Below are 17,159 nucleotides of genomic sequence, written 5' to 3'. Positions count from 1 at the left end.
TTGGGCCGCCTGTGTGTGGCAACGCGTGTTTCGGGGCACAAGTGAGTTCAAAGTACGGAACTTGATTTAGTGAACGGGTCATTCATGTTTCGCAATTTATGTGCGTTGGCTGTTAGGCTGGCGTTACATATCTTCGCTACACAGTGATGACGAGCTCCAAGAAGGGCGAAACAGCTGTCCACTGTTGCAATCCTACTTTATCGGTTCTTGTCATGTTAGTGTCTCCAAACGTTTTTCACGTGGTATCAGCTTTACAGTCTATTGTTTGTCTCCATACACTTTTTTGGCTGATCGGATCTCTTGTAGATCCTACGTTGGCAGCGTTTATCGTATGTGGTCCTTTGCAGTTTCTGGTTTCTCATTTATTATATATATGGCTTTCGGGGAAATTTTTCTTGCGGGACACGGTGGGTAGTCCCGAGCGGGCAAGATAGCTCCATCTTGCCCGCTCGGGTAGCCAATCACAGCGTAGGATTTGATTCATCTTGCCCGCTCACGGAGCTGGCCATATAATAAATGTCAGTCACGGTATCGCAACCATGGGGGAAGATAGATATATACTCCGATATATGAGCTATATGGGTACGGGCCGCTGCGAAGGGTATGGTTTTCAGGCGGTTTAGTGTGGGATAGGGTATAGAAATCAGACAGTCTTGGTCTAGAATGGGGTATAGTTCACTCGAAAAGTGGCCAGTGTAGAGCTCATTTAGTGCAGAACAGGGTTTTTTTTTTTTACCAAGGGTTCTATGATGGAAGTTGAAACTCGGAAGTGACTTTGTATGATATTGGTTTAGTTAGCGTATGTTGGACTACGATAGTTACAAAGTTTCTGCATTAAAAATAGCTAGTCTGGGAGAAGGTAGCGGTTTTAGGTGTCTAGTCTAGAATAAGGTTGCAAAATCAAGCAGATCATGGTCTACTATAGGGTAAGGGTTTCGTGTCCTAGTGGCACACCCCAGCCCAAAGATTTACATAGTACCTCCCCCCGGATCGATAAGCGGTTGGCCACTCTGTTGCGACGTGTTGCGACATGTTGGGTGTTGTTGGCTAAAATTTGATCATTTTGAAACTTGGGCCAATAACATCCAATATGTTGCAACACGTTGTTGCGATCGTTTGGCTGGGGCTTGGCAACGTGTACACATGAGAAGGGAGTCTAACGAAGTCAAACACACCATCAACAACAAAAATCATTCTAACGCTTGCCTCTATTTCACAAAATATAGTTAAGCTTCAGACTGAATATTTGCTTGTCCATTGTAAAGTGACCGTCCTCCTTGCCTTGAGGTATTTTCGACCTGTACTGCTCACTTCAATATTTTGTAAGTAATCAGATAACAATCTCGATATTTTTCCTCGTTGGGTGTGGCGTGTAGCTCCCGTTTTTCTTTTAACACCAGACTCCATTTACCAGTTTTCTCCAACTCTACACACTTGTCGCTGTAGCCCAGACCTGCTGGATCATACGAGTCTACACGGATGGAGAAGATAAACAAACCGCCTGCAATGAAAATCATGAAAGAGAAAGAATCATTATGGGACCGTCAACATACCGTAAAATCCCACGTTAAACCCCTGGGCTAATGTAGCTTCCTAAGGGGTTTTGGGTGGCTTATAAACGGTGGGGCTTATATCCGGAGGGGGCATATAAGCGGAATAAAAAAATGTGTTTCGAAAAGACGAGATAAAACGTATCTGAACGTACCATTACCTTTAGAGCTATTACATTTATAATACATTTATTGCACTTATACATTACATGGGCTTATATAACTGGAGGGCTTATATCTGGGGGGGGGGGGGGCTTATATCTGGAATAATAACTTTGTTAGAAAATAGAATTAAGGGCTTATATCCGGGGGTCCTTAACGTGATATTTTACGGTAGTCAACTGAACTTTTGGAAGAAGGAGGTGAGGAAAGATTACGATATATTTCTAGACCTTAGTGCGGGGCTTTTTTTGACAAAAATTAAACTAATGCATTTTATTGGAGTTAACTTCATGTCGAGAACGGCCCCACAGCAAAAACCGGAAGATATCACTTGCTTGTGCGATCTCGGCACAGTTGAAAGAAAGCGTAAAGCATAGGTGAACACTGTGGTGGGAAATCAAAAACGTAAATAGGACAAAAGAAGACAAACAGATGCTTCGATAGAGCAGAAAGGAGGAAGGTTCATTTTATTTATAAAACCATTTCTCTACATTTTAAAAGCAATAAGCTATGTTGGTATCTGCACATAGCTAAAAAATACTACGGTGCTAACCATTTAGCCAAAAATCTGGAAAATTCATGGGCAAGTCAAATGAAACAGTAGTTTTCCGGAAAATACGTTCGAAAATTAAAGCCCATCTCTCTCAAGAGGTAGTCCTCTTATTCCGTTCGGAACGGAACGGTGCAAATTCCCTCACAATTTGCTAAATTTTCCAGTTTCCAGTCTCTCATCAGCCGAAAACAATTACCGGGAATTGAATTGTAAATGTTAAGTGCCATCTCGTTCGGTTGGTTTGCTGATTTTGGAAAAACCCTTACCATTATTCAACGGTCATCCCAACCAGTTTATTCTGATAAATGCTAAGTACTCGTACAAATCATACTCGGAAAATTACGTACCAGGCTTCACAAATCGCGCGCACTGTTCAAGCGCTCCTGGTTTCACTTGCCCGTACACTATGGTGCCCGCGCATAGCACGACGTCGTATTCAGCGGTCTCGATCTCTTTCATGTATGAGTCAGTTAAGGGAGCACAGATCAGTTTCTTGTAAAGGTTCTTCGGTGCCGCTAAATTGAGCATTTCTTGAGAGATGTCCAGTGCGTTAACATTGGTGTACCCTCGAGCTTTGAGCATTTCCCCGATCGCCCCTGTACCAGCCCCGGCGTCTAGGATTTTCATGTCTTTTGTCGGCTTGGGGTAAACCTCTTTCGTCTGCATGGCCCGATCAAACGCCTCCACGCACAGTATGTGGCCTTTGTAACCTGTGTTGTCGCTAATCTACGTGAAAAGGCCACAAACGAAGCTTGACTTTAACTAAAATCTCAAGATATATGTAAATATGACAACTTCAAGGCAACCTCGTTCCCAGGCTCTCTCTCCTCTCTCTCCTCCCTCCCGCGCAACAGACTTTTTTCAATAGCCAGATTCTGGATGGTCACGTGACCAGCCGCAACGGGATCTTTCTCCCAAGGACAAGGGTGGCAGAGGACAGAGAACCTGGGAAAGGGGCTGGCTTGAAGGAGCTACGTCACAGCTTGCGCATCTTGAAAAGTTTAGGCTACATTTTTCAAGTTCGTCGTTTGTAATCCGTGTTAAGGGCCCATTAACCGATTCATGCGCGCGGTCGCGCGCGTTGCTAAGGAGGTGAAATTTCACTTCCGGTCACTTACGTCAGCCTGAGCACGGAAAATAAAAGCAACTCAAAAGCTTGCAAATTCGCATACATTTTAGATGTTTTTCTTTGTGTTTCACAAAATGCAAAGCAAAAAAAGTACAAGCAAAGACAAAATAAGAGAAAGACAGAAAAACAAGAGCAATAGAAAGAGAAAAACTAACTCCGTGTGGCTTTGTGTGATCTCACCGAAGTGCACTGGTAGTGTAAATTGTGCACGCGCTGATAGGGTAACTTCCAATAGATATCGGGCGCACTTCCGGTTTCTTTAAATGCTAAAGGAAACGCGGTTTTTCATTAAATCCAACCTTTTTCGACGATTTTCGATTAAAGCCAACGTTGGCAACATAGCTATGCATTCCTTTTTCGAAATCGTGCTTTTTTCAGAAAATTACGAATTTTTCAATATTTTGAAATGCTCTCAAAATCTGACCTTTTCGAAATGAAACAAAATCGATGCATAGCGTAATGAGGATTTAAATTGAAATATTAAATCAAAGAAAAAAATCCCGATAAAGAAATTTGCCTGGGAGCCTTTGTATTTTTTCTGTATTAGTCACATGACCATGGGCGTGGCCTGATGACGTCATCACTAGTGTTACTGGTCATGAAAAAGTTGAAACACATGAAATAACTCTGAACTAACTAAAAATGAGGAGGTTAGATGAGACTGAATTTTCCTTAGCAACGGCTCGAAAAGATCGGTTAATGGCCCTTAATGTTCTCCATCCCTAATCATTTATGGTTTTCTTTGGTTCTGTAAAGTCCTATCTTCACTGGGTTTCCTCCAATATAAAGGTAATTTTGTGCGCGGCCAAAATAACTCAATATACCATGACTGAACTCCTTTGAGGAAAGCAAAACAAATACACTATTGATGTTATTTTGTTACCAGCTTGACGCCCCATTCGACACTTTGAATAAATTTTTTCCCACTAGATAGATAGAGATAGATAGATAGTTGGTGCCAACTTCCTCCCTTGCAGCCAGAGGCTGAATTGCGGAGGAACCAGAGAGGTAAGATCGGACGTCAGCATAACAGTGAAGGCGCACTTTGCAGCCACTTCAGTCCATGTATGATCTCACCTTACCCACCCCAGACCAATGACCGGCACAAGTCAGATAGACCATGACACCGGGTTCTACTCTTTTCGAACAGTGTCATGCGTTCTTTAACGTCCCACAAGAACCAGATCAGTGAAGTGCTGTGAGACGGGGCCTACGGTTTATCGTCCTTATCCGAGAAGACGTTGAGAGGGTAGAAAGAACCAGATCGATGTCTTCAAATCACTAGTAAGAACTGTGCATTGAAGAACGCGAGCCACGCCGGCTATTTTTTCGTGTTTTAATTTCTTTTGGAACTGATCGCAGGCATTACATATTTAGTCTTGGCAGGTCGTAAACCGGCATACTGAGCAGATGTAGACGATTGCGAAGTGCGAAGATAACAGATAAATTCATTTGTTTGCTAGGAGGAGGAATTTGACAATTTTACTCTGAAAACGTATCAAATGTTTTCCGTCCACACTACGCCGGGGGAATTCAAAAACGCAACAATCACTGGTCATTTTCGATTTGTATTTGAAAAAAAAAATCGGGGAGCGAAATCACATGATTATTGTGAGGTCATTCATCATTTACAGAAAGTTCTGTTTTCAAAATACTTTCTGTCCTCACGAAAACGAAAAGTCGGCGTTTTCAAATTCCTCCGGTTTGAAGATCGCTTTCGAAAAGCTCCGTTTCCGTTTTCGGGATTAATGTACGTGGACGGTAGGCCTAACCGTAGAAATAAAGCTGCGTTTTCAATTTCCTCCGGCATTGTGTGGACGAGGCCTTAATTAGCTTACTGCTGCTGTTGCACGTGCATGTTTACCTGTTCCCAAATTGAAGCACGTTCATCATAGGCTATTTTTGTTTCCTCCAAGGTCGCGTTTAAGCCTGGCAGTACCAGCGAGTGTTTCGAGCTCTCCGTCACTGTTGTCATGGCTACAAGGACGATCCTTTGCTCAAATTCCCTCAAGTACAAGCTACAAAAGAATCCAAGAAATCAATTACCTCGATCATTAGTAAGACTGACTTCCTTTTCAACTGTTTAACTCTTCGGTCCCAAATCAAGTCAAATATTACAACTACAATTCCTTTCTGCATGATTGCCGTATCCCTGGAGTTAAAATAAGTTCTATAAAAACAAGTATCCGATGAACAAGATGCTCCCATCAGAATTGTCTTACCGTTCAAAGACCAGAAATCGGCGAATGCGGTAGGACACCAAGTCGGTGATCTCAGTCGAAAGATTGATGCCGTTGTCCAGCCTGTTTACTCAAGTCCGAAGATCAACGTACAATTCAAACCAAAGGAACATAAACCTCCAATTGTGAATCAACAAAACGTTGGTTATTATTACAAGTGTGGTCTGTGCGATGCAGACTATGACGGCTTCGATTCACGAGTCGACACCTACATCAACGTGTGGAGGAACATAAGCGATCAACAATCGACAACCACGTAAAGGATGAGCACGGAAAGGATCTAGAGACCATTGGAAGCAATTTCAGGATTTTGAAAAAAATGTCAGAGTAAACTCGACTGTTTGATTTTGAAATGCTTTTTATTCGTAAACTTCAACCAAAATTGAACAAACAGAGTGACTCGATCCGCGCGAAGCTATTTACTTAATTATCTCTTGTATTGTTTCTATGTAAATATTTTAGAGTTTTAGTCAGTGTCTCATTAGCATTCTTATAATCGATTGTAAATATTTGGGCGCATGCAAAAATTTTACTTTTCAACTTGAAAATGAACGTCGTTGCTTTTTAACGTTAACTTTTCATTACTTGCTTAAGATAATGTACAAAAGACAGCTAACCTGCAGGCCAAATTTTTGGGGTAATAGAGGAGTTGTCAAATTTATTTCCACTCGAAGTCTAACTCGATCTTCCACTCGAAGTCCAACTCGAAGTCTAACTCGAACTCGAACTCGAACTGGAGTCCAAACTCGAGGGATTATTTCTCCCTATTTAGGAAAGATCGAAGCGGCTCTGCTAGCGGGTAAGTTGGTAGAGCACTGTACCGGTATTTGTAGAGGTCTTGGGCGCGAATCCCATTTAAGCCTGAACCTTTTTCAGGCTCGAATTATACTTTTTGGCGGCGTGAAAAATTAACTGGCAATCCGTCTGTGTTCGCAGGCAATTAGAATATATTATGATCTTGCAGTCTTGTATCCGAATGACGTGCACCGCAGATGGAAATTAAAAATTAATTCAGGCTTACCTCGTAAATTCCCAATGGTCGCGCTACTGAGACTATAGAATCTTGCGCCTATGTATGCGAATTCATCAGATTCATTGCGCAATTATTCAGCGCAGGGATTCAGCGTATTATGCAATAAACACAACAGGCGGACTAAATATCAGGCGGCCCAGACGTTGAATACGATTAATACGTGATTATGCTGTTGGCGATTGCGTTAAAATTTTAGCCGTTTATAAGACAATGTATGAGAATGCTCTGAAAATTACTCTAAATGCTACGTGTAGAAAATAATTTGAATAAAATGGCTTACCTTATGTTTGCATTGCGTTATTTTGATGTCTCTGGGTTCTTGCAGGTTCTTGGAGGTGGTTTAGAGCCATTTAGGCGAGTTTTACTTTCTGGCGGTTTGCTGTTTCCCGAGGTGAAGTCGAGGGGAACATTGAGGGTCCAGGGAAAAAAACAAAACTCACTGTTTCCCGCGGGACCAGTCATTAAGGTTACAGTATACCTTCAGGGGTGTCTCGCGCGCAAGCGATGTAGCGCGTGCAGTTTAAGCTGTAGATACCTAAACCCCTATATCAAATTAAAGCTTATGGAGCTGGCTATCAAACTACACCAACAATTTTGAAAGAAAATGAATTGTCGAATTTTTCACGACCACTAAATGCAAGCGCCCGAATCACCTTTCGAAAGCTACATGTCAAAGCGAATTTCGTTTTTCGCCAATTTAATTTTTTCCTCGGTTTCAGGGCCCAAAGCGCTTAAAAAACGTCTCTGCGTTTTGGCATATTCGATTGCAGTAAAAAGTGACAGAACGTTTTCGAAATAGGATTAAAAAAATGTGGAGTGATCGTACAAAAATCGCTCTCGAAGAAAAAGTATTTCGAAATTAACAATTCCCAGACACGCTTTTGTAGTTTATATGTTAAACTAGCCACTGTCCAAATTTAAGAGCAATTGAACAAATTCCCTTTGAGTTTTTAAGTGTCTGCTTCAAGTGAAAAAATTTATTCGAGAAAACAGCGCTAAGAAAAATTTTCTGCTTCGCGAACAAACTCCGCCCACAAACGCCTTCAACTGGGTTCTCAGGTAACTAAGCCAATCAGTGCAGGGAAAGTTTACTGCCGTTAACCGCCTGGTGAAATTTACGCGCGAATCTCTAAAAAACTCTTGTGTTTCGCAATGCGCTCAAGGAACCGAAGGCAGAGAGATAATTTTTCTGTAGCTCGGTTTTTCTTGAAGCTGGTCTGGCAAAATGGGGAAGACTAAAAAGGATACGAACGCTAGAGTGGCTGAGCGAAGGAAACAAACAAAAGACAGCGCGGAGAGCAGCTGTGTGTGGGCAACTGTGCATGGATAATATTTCAAATGGTCTCAATGAGTCCAACGATTCGTCGATATCGGACTCATCAGAAGAGTCTCTGTCAGCATCCCTGTTATTGCTGTCAAGTTCCGAAATTTTTACAGAACCTTTCTTTTCTCTCACCACGAATATTTGCCCGCCTTATACGATAACTATAGCTTCATCCGCCTGGCGAACTTTCGCTTCTTCACTCATTGATGTATTTTCATTCGTTCTTCGCTGTTTTCGCTTTTTCGAACCGGTCCATGGTTTAAACGTGGTCTATGTTTACTTATAACTTAATAGAGACACGCCTAATATCAAAAATGCTGGGTAGTCGGAACAACAATGCTGATCAACTGAGTAGTCAATTCGTGACATCCATATAGGTAATTCCCGCGAAAATCGTCTCGGTTGATTACATACGCGCCATAGGGCTGTCAATCAAGAGGTAAACTTTTACTTCCGGTGACAACGTAAAACCGCCATTTCTCCGCCAATATTTAGCCTTTTTCAAAAAATTTTTTCAGAAATTAGAGATTATTCTTCGCCCTCTATTTTGACTCAAAAATCCAAATTTGAAGAAAATTGCCGACCCGAAGGTATACTGTAACCTTAAGTGTTTTGTTATACCACCTAACTCAAAAACAGAAAAAAAAAAAAAAAAAACTGCGAAGAAACCGTTTGCTTGACGCCGGCTGGCTCACAAATTTGCCGCGGTTTCAAGGAGCACGACCTGATCACGTGTGAGTCTAAAGTTCAAGTTGTTGTTAGTGAGTTTTGATCGCCCTAGGGAGTTAGAGAGTTTTGACCCACGACTTTGAACCACGATTTTGACCCACTTTTTCGTCGTTATCGAAAAGAAAATCAACAAAAGCCCTTCACAAATTATGTTTACGGTAATTTAACATTGGTCTGAACGAGGGAACTTATTATAACGCAGGTCTGAAACAGGGTTTTGATTTAAGGGTTAGGTCATAAATAGGGTTTCGAATTTTTGGTCAGGTCATAAATAGAGTAGGGAATATCGCAGATTTTGGTCATAAATAGGGTAAGGGTTTTGCGAAGCGTGTCGCACACCCCCACCCGATTTTTCTGGGAGTACTCCCCGGGGTATAACGATAGTCCCTTAAAACAATTCTTTTTTATAATAGTATCAGCCAGCTAGCAGCCATAGCAACGGTTGCTTAGTCATAAAATGACTATGAACACTGATATGAATGTAACACATTTCGAGCAATCGCCTCTCCAGCTGGGTCTCTGGAAATGAAAACATCGCCGATTATAGATTCCTTGAATGAAATATCGTGCACTGGAAATTTGCAAAAATGCAGAACGGATAAAAAATACTTTCTCCCCCTTCCTGTCCGTTCGATAGAGTTAGTTTGTACTCTTTCCTAGCCTGCGTTGCCGGCGCAAACGGGGAAGGGGTGGGGAGGTACGTAAAAAACGCTCGCAAGAATAAGAAACAATGCGTTCTTCCTTTCTCCCAGTCCCCTTCCTTCCATCAACGCTTTGCCTTCCCCAGTTTAACATCAGGTTAATTTCTTGCAGATTGCCATTTGAACTGGCTAAGATGGCGGCCGTTTGAAGAACGCGTACGACCTCGATGAATGCATCCTAATTATGTAACACTTTCGAATGGTATACCATGAAATATCCCACGAGTCACTTAATTTCTCGGTATACACGAGCCTTTAGATGACATGAGGGATAATCCGTGGTATATCACGAGAGGGCGTTGTATAACTATTTTATGCCATGCCATAGAAAATACAGTGATCAACACAATAAATGCGACATACGCGAGGGCATGATGGGAAGGTTGGGTGTAATGCCGTCAAATAAACAACGGCTTTCCAGTATTCTGATTGGCTGTATTCTCTATGGCCTGGTATAAATGTTGATACGGGACTGTACACGCACAAAGCTAAGTTAGGTATTATATAGCCTTATGGCTTCGAAGGGCGGTCAAAAGATGTTGTAAACTGAGCCCTTTACATTTTATCCTTTATTCAATTAAACTCTTTGCAATTATGTCACACACTCAAGCAACACTTTTGTTCGTCATCAAATCGATGATGTTCAAGACAGTGAGATCAGAGTTCAGAGATCACTATACGAATGTATGAGCACGAGTTTTGCCAAAGTTAGACAACCTTATGCTTTCAAAACAAATGGGACAACTAGCTACAGTCAGCCAAAATTGAATCGACTGCTCACAAAAAAAGTAAATGAAAACTGTTGTAAGGTATCTCTTCGCTAAAAACTTGCGGGCAAATGTCTTATCACACGTCCACTCCAATCTCTTCAAAGGTTTCTGATGTGTTAGTAAATTCCGATAGACTGAAACAGTCTCTTTTGCTCAAAATTCCGAGGGGAAAAACGCAAAGAAGAACGCAACACAAGTGAACGTGCGAGCTATACTCGCCGCTCGCATGTCACGCGCGCTATCACGCTTGCACTACTCGACGCTCGCATGTCACGCTCACAGTCACGCTCGCACGCTCATTTGTTTTGCGTTCTTCCCCACCGATTTCCGAGCAAATGAGAGACTGCTCGCAATCTAACGTTTCAAAGACTGTCCAGTTACACTCAAGAAGATTGCCCTAGCCTTGCTTGAGGTATCCCCATCACTTCTTCACTGTAATACTTTGTAAGTGATGAGATAGCAGTATCGAAGTCTTTCAGCGTTGGGTGTGACGTGGAGTTCGCGTTTTTCTTTCAGCACCAGGCTCCACTTGCCAGTTTGTTCCAGTTTCTCGCACATTGCACTGTATCCGCACTCCACTGGATCATACGAGTCCACGCGGATGGTGAATATAAAAAGTCCACCTACAGAAGCACGCAAGAACACTGTAGTTACTAAGGGATGTCATGCAATGAATAGAGCGTTGCGTGACAATATTTTACCTCATTTTCTCTTTTCGGCATGCTGCCCCTCCCCCACCCCCTACTCTCCCGCTACATAAGTTACACCAGTATCAGCCTCCTCAAAGTAAACGTCAAAGCAAATACCCTGCGTGACAGAGGCTATTCAGCAAAATGCCTGCAGTGGGTACCAGAGCTTGCAATCCATCAAATATTTTCGCTCGCGCGCGATTGGTCGAAACGCGTCATGTGACTGAATATGCCCCGGCTAAAATTGGGGAAATTGGGGAATAAATCCGAGTGATATTCCCCAATTTTCAAACCTGCGCGTGTCTCGAAAAAAATATTTGAAGGATAATCGAAGCTCACAGTTCTCCTCGAGGAAGGTTCGTACTCTTCGGGGCTTCTGAAATTCGATGACTTTCCATGACTTTCCATGTCCTCTTCCATGATCGTTCCGAGTTTTCCATGACCTATATGTTCAGCAGTTTTTCTCAAAGTATTGTCAAAATAATCTATAATTTCAGGTTTTTTCCCCTCATTATGACGCATAAAATGCGTGCTAGTGCTTATTTATTTATTTATTTATTTATTTTTTATTAAAACTGGTTTTTTGACTTTTGAATTTTTTCTTGCCTGTTAATTCTCAGAACGTTTATTGCTTTTCCATCACTTTCCATGACACACACCTTAATTTCTGGAATTTCAGGCCTGGAAAATGAAATTATAAAATTCCATGACTTTCTAGGTTTTCCACGACCCGTACGAACCCTGTCGAGCTATGCTCTCGGAAAACTGTTCGCTTCTCGGAACAGATAATGTCCGCGGACAAATATCCGAGCATCCGTTTTCGCTCCAAATGGAGGCTATTGTTTATATATTCAGGTTTTCGGTTTCTGGTTTCAGTCCTTATTTACTGCTGAAACGTCAGGCCAAACACAACACACTGCACGAGAGAGAGAAAAAACTCTGGTACTTGGCGTAGACAGCGAATAAATATCTGTTCTAACACGTCAAGCAAATCACATCACGCTTATGAAGGATATCCAATGGCTTCCTTAGTTATGGACGGAATCTCCGAAGATACTAATATGGTTCATATTCACCCACCGGGTTTTACAAATCGTGCGCACTGCTCGATCGCTCCTGGTTTCACTTGTCCATACACTATGGTGCCAGCGCAAAGCACGACGTCGTATTCAGCGGTCTCTACCTCCTTCATATGCGTGTCAATCAAGGGAGCACAGATCAGTTTCTTGTAAAGGTTCTTGGCTGCAGCTAAATTGAGCATTTCTTGAGAAATGTCCAGCGCGTCAACGTTGGTGTACCCTCGAACTTTCAGCATCTCTCCAATTCCTCCTGTACCTGCCCCAGCGTCAAGGATTTTCATGTCTTTTGTCGGATTGAGGTAGACCTCTTTGGTCTGCATAGCGCGATCAAACGCCTCCACGCACAGTATGTGGCCTTTGTAACCCGTGTTGTCGCTTATCTACAACCATAAGCACAACAATTAGAAATAGGAATTATTGATTTGTCGCATTTTTAAGCGTAGTAAACAGAAACGAGCCCGCGCCAGGTCAAAACTATCGTATCGTGTTCGAGGGTCTACGACAAGACATTAACTGCGCTTCATCACTCCACATTTTAATTCTTGTTTTAGTTTTTTTTTTTTAATCTTAGTTAGCTTACCGCATATGTTTTTGTCCTTTTTATTGTATTTTAGATTTTAATGTATCATGTTAAAGGTTTTACATTTATTTTCTCAAAGGACCATCCTGAAAACGACCTTATGGTGATTGGAGGCTTCCTCTTAAAATATTATGTATTATTATTGTTATTATTATTATTATTATTATTATTATTATTATTATTATTATTATTATTACTATTACTACTACAGGGCTAAACGTACGAGTGTTGTTCTTGACACTACAACATAAACCTGATTTTCACAATAAGATGTATCTTCGTTCTAGAAATTCTTCTGAAAATGAGTCCAGCTACCCGAAAACTTGAGAACCACAATTGTATGAGTTGTTTTGCGTTCATACTTTTCTATGCACCAAAGGCTTTTCAGACGCATACTGGTCCGCCGATCTCCTTTCAAACAGATGCCCAACTACTATTCGATCATTCTAAAGATAATGACTTGAAGTCGATATAATATGCAACATCGCCCTTCTCCTGTTCCCTTCCCCCACCCTCAAAGGGAAAAAAAGACATCCTGTCAACACCAATATTCACCTCCGGCCGGGCTTCTTCTCGAGATTTGATGGTTTGTTTGAGACTACTATAAATCTGTTACTACAGGAAATCCATTGCTCACACAAAGCCTGTATTTCCTCTTTCGCCTTGCTTCCAGTTCCCTCCTTCCCTTCTGCCTTGCGTCGGAGGACTGGAAACGAGTCAGCTTGGCTCGCCGCTTTCCTGAAGCCACAAACGTTTGCTAGTGTCTGCTAGCCTCTACTCTCCTACGTGGACGCTCGTCACGCAGTCTTTCTTCGTGAAGGAAGAAGACTGCGTGACGAGCACAATGAGCTTCTACGTAGGAGGTTAGCTAGGCTCAGAATACAGCCGTCTTTCAGCGCTCCTGGTCGGTTTGGTGTCTCGCGAGACGCAAAACGGCCGAAAGAGTTGATAAGCGGCTGTATTTGCCGGTAAACGTACTCTGACAATATATGTTGTCATAGTTACCTTTTCCCAGCAAGCAGCCATTTCATCGTAAGCCAGTTTGGAATCCTCCACTGGCGAGTTCATGTTCAAGTCTAGGAAGCGCTTGGGGTATTTAATCTCAGCGGTCGACATTGTTCTGGACCTGTCTAAATAAAGAAGAAGCATTCATTCAATCAAGCGAGCAAGCAATTGGTCAACACTGAAATAAGCGCAAGGCTCTGTTCACACTACGCCGGAGAAATTTAAAAACGCAACAATCACCGGTCTTTTGGATTTGTGTTGCCCTGGCAATCACAGGGAAATCAAATTCCTCCGGTTTGAAGAGCGTTTTCGAAAAGCTCCCTTTCCGTTTCCGGGATTATAGTGTAAAAGGTAGGCCTAACCGTAGAAATAAAGCTTTGTTTTTCAAATTTCTCCGACGAAGTGTAGACGTTACCAAAGTAAATAGATAAATAAGAAAAAAATACATTCGAACCCAGGGCTGTCAATTAGGGATGAGTATGACTCACGGGCTCTTGATGTTACGGGTGAACTTGCCCGTTGTTGATAGACCCTCTTCATATAATTCACTCAAACCGTAACAAGTTTGTTTCGGGTGTGAAGATCAAGGGCAACAGGTGACATCAAAACCTACATGACAGACCTGAAAACTCCAGAATACAGGCACCTTTACATGACGGAAAGTTCACTTCACCCCAGCAAAACCAGAATTCATATAATTTCTAACTTTAGAACAAAGGCAATTCCATGTTACGGACACTCAGTGCTGACCCTTTATGTCCGTGTAAAAGTTCTTTGCAGCCGAAGTCACGCAACGCTCCCGGCCTTGCGTGACTTCGGCCAAAGGAGATTACGAAACACTTGAAACACTGCGATTTCAGGTGTATAATCCATTCACAGACACTGACAATCGGGTGAACAGGGCTAGAGGGCGGATTACATGCAGGAGAAATAGGTTTCCCATCGATAATTCACTATATATATTGGCACACTTCAGTTGCGATGAAAACAACAACGTTCTGCTCTCTTGACTTGCGAATCCCCGAAACCGCGGCCAGCACCAAGTTTCAGTACATACATGAATTAAGTTTTTCGGCCAGCGATCTGGACTTTAAGTACAGTAAGCTCCCCATTTTTCACTGGGTTTAATAGTTTGTTGTTGTTAACCAGACGGAGAAGAAAACAAGCGTTGACCCATTCACAATAGCCTGTTTTTGAAGTTCAACGAGAATCAACAACGTTGCCACCCACACACTGCTAATTCCGCATAGCAATAACCTATTGTGAAAACCAAGATATGTTTTTCAACATATTTAATGAAGTTATACTTCGTTTTCTGCATTGATAATTTTGTCGTGAAACGAACATATATTTTGACCTTCGTTGATATGCAACAGAACGATTTTTGTGTTGACAGTAGACATCACCGTAAGCCGGCATGAAATACGATAAATGTGGCGCAAAGAATATAGTCTAGCTCTAAAATGAGCAACAAACATGAGAAAACGGGAATATTTCAATATGATATGCTGGAATCTTGCATTGATTAATTGCGAAAGCCCCTACACGAGGCATGTAACATCATGCGATATGCATGCGACCTCGGATTAAATTAACTGACTCGATAAAATATTACGCACATAGCATGAAGAAACGCAACCGTTCTTTGCAGTTGATTGTGCAAACATTTCAGATCTCTAACTCTACTCAGTGACACTCTAAAGCTAAATTTGTTACATTTGACAACAAGGAATTCTTTGAAGCGAAACATGCATGCGTCACGGCTCAAAACGCCAAAACCCGGAGAGCAAAAATATTCGCTACTGGCCAAGTCATGATCAGTAACGGGTCGTTCAGACCGACCTCTTGGCTTCCATTGATCGTAAAAATGTCATGCACGACGAAAAATTTTAGTCACAAGGCGAGAATAAAACTTACCGATAACAAACAGCCGGAGAATGAAACAACACCAGTCTGAGGAGCAAGTGAAAGTGAAATCACTGAACGAAAACAGATATGTTTATACTGCTTTGTCGCATTGTGCAATCAGCTCGAAGATCACGCTGCGTGACCTCTTTGTGTCACATGTGATGAAGATGTGAAATCCTTTAGTTTGCTACCGCTGCTCAAAAGTTGCTCACAAAAACCCAATTTGTTTTTGTTGCTCTCTTCCTTTATTTTTGGTCGGATGCAAAAAAAAAAAAAGAAAGAAAGAAAAATGCATTGTACAACAAAAGTAAGATTTCTAGCACTTTTGTGCAATTTTGCGACAGAACCCGGCAGCGTTGCCAACTAACTTTTTCCTCAATTAAAACCAAAAAAATGTGCGAGCTAAGACTACGCATCAATATTAATATCAATTTTGAAAAAATTATTCACCCGATCATGAGACACGCAAGTCAGCATCGTCTGCCATTTTGAATTGCCTTTAAAACGCTTACCTAGACGCCTTTTGCACCCATGATCTGTCCTAGGGGGAGGGGATCTGGCTCATTTCATAAATTGTCTAGTAAAACATTGTGAAATATGGAAGCAAGGCCAATTTAAGCACTAAACGCTGCTCCGATTTCTCAGAATTAGTAGAAAACCACAAATTCCTCATAATGCGAAAAGTTGCTCGAAATTAACGAAAAAAATTGCTCGAAATACGAGAAGTTGCCAAAAAGTTGCCGAGCAACTTGTGGAAGCGTTAATTGACCGTTTGTTGTGAATTTCGCAAAATAGACGAAAATCTATCAATCGAAATCACTCCATTAATGGAACTCAATCTCGGCAACTTACATACTGTAATAATAAGGGCGATTCGCTTCGCTTTGAATCATTGACTGATTAAGAATATAAGGGAGCAGGGGAAAAACTGATTTCAGTAAATCTTCCTGCGTCAGGAAAATGAATTCAGACTCCAGAGGAAACGCTCCTCTAACGAAAAATGTATATAATATAACAAGGCTGACGTACCATAATTTATTTGAGGTGGAGGAAGGGGATGTGGGCAATTTCGAGAAGAAACAAAAAAAAAACAAAACAAAACAAAAAAATATTAATTCCTTCACAGCAAAAACTGCCGGAAAAAAAAAAAAGAAAAGGAAATCGATCAAGTATCTTGCTACTATCACAGTTTTGATTAATTTCTAAGGGTTTTAGGTGACCTGAACTGTAAGCCGGTTAGTCAGCAAAAAGAAGGAGCTTAAAATTTCTTTATTGAAAATAGAGGAACCAATTAAAACTGACAATATAGTTTTGCATTTTTGCTTATTACATGAAAGTGAAAACGACATCCTAGTCAAGATCGGTGTTTCATTGAAACTGTACTGCCAGTGTCTTTATTTCATATGTCTAAATATTTTTATTTCGTGTACAACAGTGTCTAATATACGCCAGAGAAGCCCCACTGAATTTAATCCGATAGAAAATCGAATATATTTTTTATTTTTTATTTTTTCCAAACACCTAATACACTGAAATGCAAACAAAATGCTTGTTTTTCGAAACGTATCAATTTAATTACAGTATTCCACCCCAAAACAAGAACACCCGGCTTTACTAGTCTCATATCTCGAACTTTGTCATAACATCTAATTCATATTCGGTCATTTGGACAGCACCGCCTGAGGAACGCAATAATATAAGGCGTGA

General features: G+C 41.4%; 2 protein-coding genes across 6 annotated transcripts; both read right to left on the bottom strand.

Moving 5' to 3' along the window:
* Positions 1–1,190: 1,190 nt before the first annotated feature.
* Positions 1,191–7,033, bottom strand: LOC110062254 (methyltransferase-like protein 27). 4 transcript variants are annotated; one of them, XM_089287667.1, is made up of 4 exons: positions 6,948–7,033; positions 5,259–5,412; positions 2,613–2,991; positions 1,191–1,501 (listed from the first exon to the last, which is right to left on the bottom strand). In XM_089287667.1, the coding sequence occupies exons 2-4, from the start codon at positions 5,367–5,369 to the stop codon at positions 1,308–1,310; spliced, it is 684 nt and encodes a 227-aa protein (XP_089143793.1). In that variant the 5' UTR covers positions 5,370–5,412; positions 6,948–7,033; the 3' UTR covers positions 1,191–1,307. The 4 variants fall into 4 exon arrangements, with proteins under 4 accessions (XP_089143793.1, XP_020624789.2, XP_020624790.2 ...); XM_020769130.2 differs by lacking the exon at positions 6,948–7,033 and adding an exon at positions 6,656–6,830; XM_020769131.2 differs by lacking the exon at positions 6,948–7,033 and adding an exon at positions 6,252–6,602.
* A 2,939-nt stretch (positions 7,034–9,972) lies between these two features.
* Positions 9,973–15,837, bottom strand: LOC110062266 (methyltransferase-like protein 27). 2 transcript variants are annotated; one of them, XM_020769141.2, is made up of 4 exons: positions 15,462–15,837; positions 13,545–13,669; positions 11,961–12,339; positions 9,973–10,814 (listed from the first exon to the last, which is right to left on the bottom strand). In XM_020769141.2, the coding sequence occupies exons 2-4, from the start codon at positions 13,653–13,655 to the stop codon at positions 10,621–10,623; spliced, it is 684 nt and encodes a 227-aa protein (XP_020624800.1). In that variant the 5' UTR covers positions 13,656–13,669; positions 15,462–15,837; the 3' UTR covers positions 9,973–10,620. The 2 variants fall into 2 exon arrangements, with proteins under 2 accessions (XP_020624800.1, XP_089143791.1); XM_089287665.1 differs by lacking the exon at positions 15,462–15,837 and having other exon boundaries at positions 13,545–13,703.
* Positions 15,838–17,159: the final 1,322 nt, after the last annotated feature.

This window comes from Orbicella faveolata, unplaced genomic scaffold (assembly GCF_042242905.1).
Source record: "Orbicella faveolata isolate gen_17 unplaced genomic scaffold, um_ofav_v1 contig_14, whole genome shotgun sequence".
NCBI lineage: Eukaryota > Metazoa > Cnidaria > Anthozoa > Scleractinia > Merulinidae > Orbicella > Orbicella faveolata.
This window is presented reverse-complemented; position numbering and strand designations above follow the sequence as displayed.

Excerpts from the sequence above, each read along its gene's own strand:
- LOC110062266 (XM_089287665.1), bottom strand. The coding sequence starts at position 13,688 with ATGCTTCTTCTTTATTTAGACAGGTCCAGAACAATGTCGACCGCTGAG. Across the intron at positions 12,340-13,544 it reads TGGCTGCTTGCTGGGAAAAG|ATAAGCGACAACACGGGTTA; the intron begins GTAACTATGACA and ends TTATGGTTGTAG. Across the intron at positions 10,815-11,960 it reads CGCACGATTTGTAAAACCCG|GTGGACTTTTTATATTCACC; the intron begins GTGGGTGAATAT and ends GTGCTTCTGTAG.
- LOC110062254 (XM_089287667.1), bottom strand. The coding sequence starts at position 5,369 with ATGACAACAGTGACGGAGAGCTCGAAACACTCGCTGGTACTGCCAGGC. Across the intron at positions 2,992-5,258 it reads GTGCTTCAATTTGGGAACAG|ATTAGCGACAACACAGGTTA; the intron begins GTAAACATGCAC and ends CTTTTCACGTAG. Across the intron at positions 1,502-2,612 it reads CGCGCGATTTGTGAAGCCTG|GCGGTTTGTTTATCTTCTCC; the intron begins GTACGTAATTTT and ends TTTTCATTGCAG.